Raw genomic sequence first — 8,673 nt, forward strand, 5'->3', positions numbered from 1 at the left:
TTTAAAGTGCAGCGAATAAATGAATAAAATGAATCTCCTAATCTCAAGCATATAAAAAAGTGTTGTAATGAATTTACATTTTTGGCACAGGCTCTCCTCAGTTCTCCTCCTCCTCCATTTAATTCAATCTGGTGACCTATTCACTTTGAGACGTTGTTATTAGAAAACACTTTAGAGAGCTGTCTATAGATGGTCAGTAAGCCATGAATCAAAACATTTTTGTGTGTCCAGAGGAGAGCGTGAAAGCCCTTTTACAAAAAAAAAAAAACAGTCAGCAAAAACAGTCAACAAAGAGGCCCGGAGAAAGAAATGTCATGTCTTGATGAATGGTTGTCTTTTGAGTCGGGCTCCTCCTGCAAGTTTTCCTCATGATATAATAAATCATGCTAAATTGGATCTCTTTTAGTAGTATAGGCTAATTATTTCCTCATTTTATGTCCCCTCCCCTCATTTTGTGTCCTGAAGGTCCAGTGCTCTGAGTTGCTCCCATGTAGACCATTTCATATGTCACCTTCTGCCAGTCACTCGCCACCGGCCCAATTTGATCATACAGATTGGGAGGTTTTATGACGGAGTCTCGGTGTGACATCCAGCATTATGGAGACTGATTGGAATAATAGCGCTGCAAAGGTTTGGCTGCCCGCCTGCGACTCTGCTCCATGATACAGGCCTTGAAACATAAGCTAGAGCAGACATATCTCACCCTCAACACATGACTCAACAAAGTGAACCTGAAATAGTGCTATTCAGGAACAAGCTCATGTCAACAGTGGTAGTTGTCAGGTGAGGAGTCTGTGATGCTGACTGTGAAATAAGATGATCAACAATAAACAGATCAGACTAACAACATATACATTGATATATACAGATGGCGTCATGAAAACAGGATCCTATATAAATCATCTGGTATCACAGTTCATTGTGGTGTAAGTTCATAACTCTGAAGATCTGTTTTAGCGCTAAATGCTCCCCAGAAATCTTAGACCAACAAGATGAAGAGCTAACAACCATGCTAGCATCTCTTGAGGCCATAGACCAGGGACCAGTGCTAAGCCCTCTGTTTTTATATAATTAAGATGTGAAAAATGTTCTTATAATACAACAGATCGTTTTAAATTTGTTGAACAACTAAACCAAGTTACAATAAAAACACAGAGATTATCACCTTTTTTTGGCTTTAAACCTGATTATTTTTGCTGAACAAAGTGGGCATTTTAACATGCCTGCATTCTTTGTAACACCCAGCAGAGGGTGACACCGCTGGTTGAAAAAGATTGTATGCAAACAGATGAGAAAATCAGCCTACTTATTATGAGTTAAGTTACTAAGTAAAGCTTCTCTCAATGAGTTAATGGTTCCAAGTGCTGATTTTAAGTTTTCTTCAATTAGGCGTGATTAATATTTTGTGAATTGTGGTTTTATTAATAACACACAGGGGAAATTCTAGAGTATGTTTGTGCCGTAGGCAAAAACATTTATAAGAGCCCCTCCAACCATTCATTATTTTTTCACTCCCATACAGATAATGCATCTTAATTTTCCTTTTGTAACTTTCATTGACAAACTTTGGTTTTCTCAGCAATAAAACATGGGACAAGTAACAGGGAATAGAGAGTAAGTGCTATCAGATGGGGCCCCCTTAGGGAGGTTTTCTACTGTCCATGCAAAATTTGCACACTTTGAGGCAAAACTGTGATTTATGGCCTTGGGGTTCCACTACTGGTGCCCCCAGTAGTTGCCGGCCTTGCATATTAAGAAAGCAGCGCCTCTGATAACACAATTGATGATAAAGCAGGATTTGCGTTTATGCACTGCCTGTGATTGACGTGTGGCGCTGTGCTGTTTGACAGGTTACTCCTGTCAAATGAAAAACAAAAACAAGATGAGTGACGACCATGAAAAGAACTGAAGTTGTTTATGCAGGTTTAGTTAAAAGCCAGAGTCTTGAACTGTGAGAAAATGCAGTATTGTTTTAGGGCTGATGCCATTTTAATGCATTGCTAAGAAAGTTCTGTCTCTGTCACACAAATGTCTCATGTTGAATTTAAAGTGATGCACTGAGAGGAGCACAATCCTCTCAAACCTCATAGTCACACAGATTAGTGGTTCATCGTTTGGTTTGGTTGTGACATTAATGGTATGGCACATATTCAGAAGAAGTGATATTTCGATTTCAAATCTGTTGGAGTGCGTGCTCATTAAAGATACCCAAACAAATGCTTGTTTTGTTCTGAAAAGCCACCGAGGGTTACATTTTACAGACTGGCAGCTAAATGAACTGTCATGTAACATCGCCTCACTTCTGTCTCCTAAATATTTTTCTCCAGTCTGGAAAAGTGAGATTTCACAGCGACAATGTGGGACACAGTGACTGCTGGCCCTGGTTAGTGTGTACCTGTAAGTGTGTGTTTGTGTGCTTGTGTTGTACACGCCTTGTTTTTGTGAAAGTTTCTGTTTTCACTATGTTATTAACCTCAGAGCAAACAGTCACTGCTTGTTCTTCCCCTTTTTATTCTGTCCTCGCTCTATCTGACCCTCCTTCCTCGTGCTGTTAGAAAATATTGACATTTCTGTGTATTTCTTCTGTTGTGTGAGGGAATGATTGTTTGATTTTTCCAAAAACCTATGCGATCCGACAGTCATTTCACAAATACTCACAAACAAAAAGTCCAGAGGAAAAGCCTTCAGTACACAATGAAGTGAAGAATAACAGCATTTTTAGACAGTTTCAAGACAGTTTCAGGCCAATTATCTGCTTTGTTCTGTTTCTGAGTAAACATAGGCACAGTGCAAGATAAAAAAATATTTTCCTTTCCTTCTAAAGCCATTAAAGTCCGGCACATGTGACAGATCAGCCTTAACAAAGAAGAAGCCGTTGTCTTCAAAGCATCCTTTATATTTGAAGGCATGTTTCTCTGTCTGAAAATGTACCTTAGTTTACTACATGGGTATAGACGAGCAGGTAATTGCAGTCTTTCTTAAAATGGACTTCAAATCGTGACATAACAGCTACATTTCAAACCAGCTGGCTTTGAAGATGTAAATGTTGAGTTGTATTGCACCATGGCCATTTTTCCTGAGTGCATTGTCAGATATGTCTCGTCTGAATGAAAAGAAAAAGTCACTGAGAGCTTCAAAGGGAGGTATCGCTGATCTTCCTGCTATCACATGCTGCTTCTATAGCTGCTCAGACACCTGCGCCAAAGCACAAACAAACGTCATTCCAGTGTCCACACAGCAGAGACATGCTGCCATATTGCTGGCAAAGCTGTGTAAAAGGCAGACAGAGTAGCAGGTCAACATTAAAAAAGAAATCACCCCAAGGAGAAGGCTTATCATGGCACATTGTTCCTTTGTGTCACCATATCACACTGTCATGCTGAGAGCTGCCAAACACTGTAGCTCTTTTGAGTCATAGAACAAGACAGCATGTATAGTTGTTGTTGTTGTTGTTGTTGTTGTTGTTGTTGTTGTTGTTGTTTTGCATTAGGACTGAGTTAAAGGTCTGAGTTAGTTTCAATGCACTCAGTTTATTGGATGAAGGAAAACACAGCCATGGTTCCTCTCATGAACCATGAACTACATTACACCTTTTTTACATTTTTAAATTCTATTTATATATTGTAATAGCTTCTTATACTGTATTATTTAAGTTGTTGTTAGTTCTGCTTTATTTCCTTGTTAACTGTTTAGCACCAATACACCAAGTCAAATTCCTTGTATGTTTAAATGTACTTGGTAATAAACCCTGATTCTGATTCTGATTCTGATGATTTATTAAAAATATATATGTTATGGGCATGCCTGACAGATGCATTTCTCTTTCTCTCTCTTTCAGATTTAAATGGAGAAGCAGCGGTGTCACCAAGATAAATTGGACCTCCCTATGATTTTGAAGTGCTTTGCATTGAAACGCAAACAGCACCACTTCTCACTAAAGTAATCCATATCTGACAATTTAATGTCAAAGTGCCCGCTGGAGCAGCTTCATGCTGCGTCGCTGGGTGGAGCATGGCTGACAGAGAGAAAGCCTTATAAGATCCTGCTCATCACACGACACCTACATGCAGCATAATGCCTTCAAAAGTCTCATGTTTGTACTTGTTGACAGTGGTGTGCTGGGCGAGTGCTCTGTGGTACTTGAGCATATCGCGCCCAAACCCCACCCACATCTCAATGCCCGTGCGTAAGACTGTGAAGCCCCCGAAAAACCTCACCTTCACCAACATCCGCACTCGCTCCCTCAACCCGCACGCCTTCGAGTTCGTCATCAGCGAGCCGAGGAAGTGCGAGAGCGTCACGCCCTTCCTCGTCATCCTCATCAGCACCACGCACAAGGAGTTCGACGCGCGGCAGGCCATCAGGGAGACGTGGGGGGACGAGAGCACCTTCGCCGACATCCGCATCCTCACCGTCTTCCTGCTGGGCAAGAACACCGACCCCATCCTCAACCAGATGGTGGAGCAGGAGAGCCAGATCTTTCACGACATTGTGGTGGAGAACTTCATCGACTCTTACCACAACCTCACCTTGAAGACCATGATGGGGATGCGCTGGATCGCCACTTTCTGCCCCAAGGCGCAGTACGTCATGAAAACAGACAGCGACATCTTCGTCAACATGGACAACCTCATCTTCAAGCTCCTGAAGCCGACCACCAAGCCCAAAAGGAGATATTTCACTGGCTATGTTATAAACGGGGGCCCCATCAGGGACATGCGCAGTAAATGGTACATGTCCAGGGACTTGTATCCTGACAGCAGGTACCCGCCTTTCTGCTCGGGCACCGGCTACGTCTTCTCAGCAGATGTGGCTGAGCTCATCTATAAGACTTCTTTACACACGAGACTGTTGCACCTGGAGGACGTGTACGTGGGGCTCTGTTTACGAAAGCTGGGTATACACCCGTATCAGAACAGCGGGTTCAATCACTGGAAGATGGCGTACAGTCTGTGCAGGTACAGGCGAGTCATCACTGTGCACCAGATCTCCCCGGAGGAGATGCACCGCATTTGGAACGACATGTCAAGTAAGAAGCACCTGAGATGTTAAGAGGACACGAGGACCTCTGAACAAAAAAAACTTTTAAACTCTTTTATTTTTGCCTTTTCTCTACTTTCACATGTGACCACACTTAGTAATGTAAAACATTGAGGGCTGCTGCAAGTCTCTATTTCACATTGTCTGTATAAACAGATGGACTACATGTTTCAAACTCCTCTCATTGTACAAAATGAAGCCAAAATTCAGTGCCATATTGTGCTGATGATGTTTTTTTTGGAGTTTGAGTCCGTGCAGTAAAGGTCGCTGCAGATTTCACGACCCCCCCACTACCCAAAACATGTTAAATGTTACTTAGTGATAGAGATCATTTAGGTCTTGATAGTCTAGGGTGAATCATGACCCTACATCCACTTTTTATAGCATCATACAACAAATTAAAACTAAAACTCAGAAAAATTACACTTGTACATCAATGACAGAAAACATGTTTGAGAAACTCTAATTAGACGTGCATTTTGTTTTGATAGTTTGGCTCATGACTCGTCTGTTAACATTGAGGAGGCGGGACTTATGACCTTTACTGCTGCCAGTCACCAGGGTGTGAGGTGTTTTTGGCTTCACTTTGAAGGAGCTGTCATGCCGTCTATCTTTTTATACAGACTCTGCTATCTCATGACAGCTTTTTTCATTGACTTCCATGTATGCCTATCTCTGCTGATTTACACCTCACGATTGTTAAAGCCTGCATGAGGCTTGTAAAGAGTTTATTCTCGTGCATAATTCCTAATGTGGTGTTGTTACTGAAAGTCACTTTTCTTCACGTACTCAAATTCAAACTGAACATTCTTTAAAAAGCATCAAGTCCATCAGTGTGAAACGTTATGATGTGTTGCCTAACATGGATTGACTGACCTTGGTTCAAGCCTGTACCCTGGAAACCTTCTGTCCTGTTAAAGTGTCCTTGAGGACTGCTGACTCAGCACCCTGATCTTTCTGCAGGAGTGCAAGCCTAAAGGGAATTTCTGCTGGACTCGATAAGGTATTAAATCACTGTAATACCTTTAAATGGGTTTACATTTAAAACGTGTAAAAACAAATCCAAGAAGTGTTAGAACAAAGATAACATACAACAACAACAACAGACTTTGTGTGTAAAGATAAAATTCAATCTATGCTAAAGCTGCTATTCCCTTATTATATTCATAACAAACAGCCAGATGTAAAGCTGGAGATGAGCTGCACGTCTCTAGAATTATAATAATAATAATCTTTATTTAAAGAGCACTTCTCAAAAACAAGTTACAAAGTGCTTTACAAGGACAGCAAATATAAAAACAGGCAGGTCATAGAATAATAAACAAGGTTAAGATTAAGGAATAAAAATCACTTTAAAAAAAAAAAAATCCCTTTTAAAAGAACTGTAAAATACATACAATTATTTTAAAGGAATTCTAAAAAAGTGAAAATAGTAACCATTTAAAATCAACAAAAATCAGGAAAGGCTCGCCGGAAAAAGTGTGTCTTAAGAAGGGACTTAAAAGAGATGACTGATTCTGCCGACCTGATCTCCTCAGACAGGTCGTTCCATTGTCTTGGAGCTCTCACGGAAAATGCTCTATCCCTTTTGTTACTCATAATGAAGCCACATGGCTGACTTGAAGATCTCATGTCCTTTTCAATTTGCCTGATGTTTTTGTTTACATACATTTCACTGCCTCTGAATACATTTTTTTTTCTAACTGCATTTTGTTGATTTTTTTTCCACATTTTTTATACTTGAGGTAATTGTGTTTTCTCAGCTACCGGCTCCTCATTACTCCAGCTGCCGCTCTCTGTGATGTAGGCAGTAAGTCAGCATCTATTTCAGATCATCAACTCCTCCACAAAGCAAGAGAAACACGGCATCACATCCTGCAAGTTATGAGTTTACCTGTAGCTAAGACCATCGCAGACTGGTTGTATTATCACATAATAGCTTGCATATCAGTGTTTACTGCTGAAGAGCTGCTCCTGACTTCATGGGGAAGAAACATTGTGCGTCTCAGATGATGTGGCTCGCGTGGCCAAAATGTTGAAATTTTTTCAGAAGTTTTGTATTATAAGCTAACGTGACATTAACTGTGAAAGCATCTATCCCGCGAGGGGTTGTTGTTATATATTGTCTGTTTTTTATATTAAAGAACAAATACTTGAATTATTAAAGTTATATAACTGCTTTGACCTTTGTGCCTGATGTTTTGAGTTATTTTGTTAAAGGTTTGTAGAGGGGTTACTTTTGGTTTCTTGGTCATTTTGTTTTTGTGTTTTCATGTCGTGACTTTGGAATTAAAGATCGGGTTCTTTCACTGTGGTGGCATGATGATTGATTTGAAATGATCAAGCTTGAGGAAAGAGAGAAAACGTGTCAAACATCCTGATCACATTCAGCAACTTTTCTGAAATGGAGCTCAGCGTAAGTTCAGACAGGAAGACTGGTTATATTCTTTCACTCATTCATTCATCCTTTCACTTCAACCTAAACTACTTCCTCTGTCTCCCTGCTCTGGTGATCAGCTGATAATGGGCGTTTATTCTTTAAGTGATCAACCAACCAGATTTGTGCACAACCTCTCTCATCCAATCATCGTGCTGTGGCAAAATGCTAAATCAGTTCTCTCTCTCCCACAGTCATTCTGTCATTTCAGGGCAACCGCTGCAACCCACCACCGCCCCAGTCACCTCCATTCCAGCTCAGCAGAGTCCAGATTCAAGCTCATCATAGCCTACCTCTTCACCACCACCAGTGTCTAGACTCCATAGGGGGCGATATCCTATCCTGCTGTCTGCCTCATTACCCTTCTGAGTACATGAAGTGGTCACGATGGAGTCTAATCCCCCAAAGACTTTGCACATTCAAATCTAAATTGTTGCACATTTATTGTTAAATAAATAATTGTTCATTCTCTCCTGATTGAAATAACAGGATAAGAGTAAACCATGAAGTAAAACTTGATGCCCACATAGCACAAATACAGACAAGTGATCATGTCAACTTACTTTGTATAAACAGTAGCACAGTCATCCTGATCTAAAGCTTGCTAACATTAGCTGCCATAATCTAATACCAAGTAGAGCTGTACCTAAAACACCCCTATATATAATCTAATTATTTCTATCCATGACTTCCTTCAAGCAATCTCCAAGCCTTTTATGGAAGAAAAAACAAAATCCTAAAATTATATTCACTCTGCAACCTAAAAGAAGCCGCCTGTTAGCTGCTCCCATAAAGCTCATTATATTTTTCCTTCAGAAAACATCTGTGTGTCTTTCCTGGAAGAGGGATCCTCCACATTGTTCATGATACATTCATTATTTTGGAAGTTTAAGAAAAATAAAAGTAGAATCGAATAATGTTGTATGCTGTACTGATTGTAAAGCCCCTTGAGACTAACTTGTGAATAAGGTCTATATAAAATATATAAGACTAGACTTACAAAGCATGCTGTAGACTTGACAAATACTGCCACAAGGACGAGTTACAACTGTTGTTTTTGAATCCAACACTTTCAAAATCTTGCAGTTAAAAAAAATCGACTTCCTCCAAATCATCAGGTATTTAAAGTTTAAATGTAGAATCATGTTTGAACTGCGTATGATGATGGCTAGCAATCAAAAGCAAATAATCCACAC

The 8,673-nt window shown here is 40.2% G+C and overlaps 1 protein-coding gene across 4 annotated transcripts in view; it reads left to right on the top strand.

The window, feature by feature from the left end:
• Positions 1–7,222, top strand: part of b3galt1b (UDP-Gal:betaGlcNAc beta 1,3-galactosyltransferase, polypeptide 1b) — a 49,545-nt gene extending 42,323 nt beyond the window's left edge. For 3 of the 4 annotated variants that reach the window (XM_065962463.1, XM_020644127.2, XM_065962462.1), the window contains one exon: positions 3,839–7,222. In XM_065962463.1, the coding sequence (XP_065818535.1) occupies positions 4,075–5,052 (978 nt within the window). In that variant the 5' untranslated portion in view covers positions 3,839–4,074 and the 3' untranslated portion in view covers positions 5,053–7,222. Of the gene's footprint in view, positions 1–2,327; positions 2,384–3,838 lie in introns of all 4 variants that reach the window. The other variant, XM_065962464.1, reaches the window with a different exon arrangement.
• The last annotated feature ends 1,451 nt before the right edge of the window (positions 7,223–8,673 follow it).

Source organism: Labrus bergylta, chromosome 13 (genome assembly GCF_963930695.1).
Source record: "Labrus bergylta chromosome 13, fLabBer1.1, whole genome shotgun sequence".
In the NCBI taxonomy this organism is placed as follows: domain Eukaryota; kingdom Metazoa; phylum Chordata; class Actinopteri; order Labriformes; family Labridae; genus Labrus; species Labrus bergylta.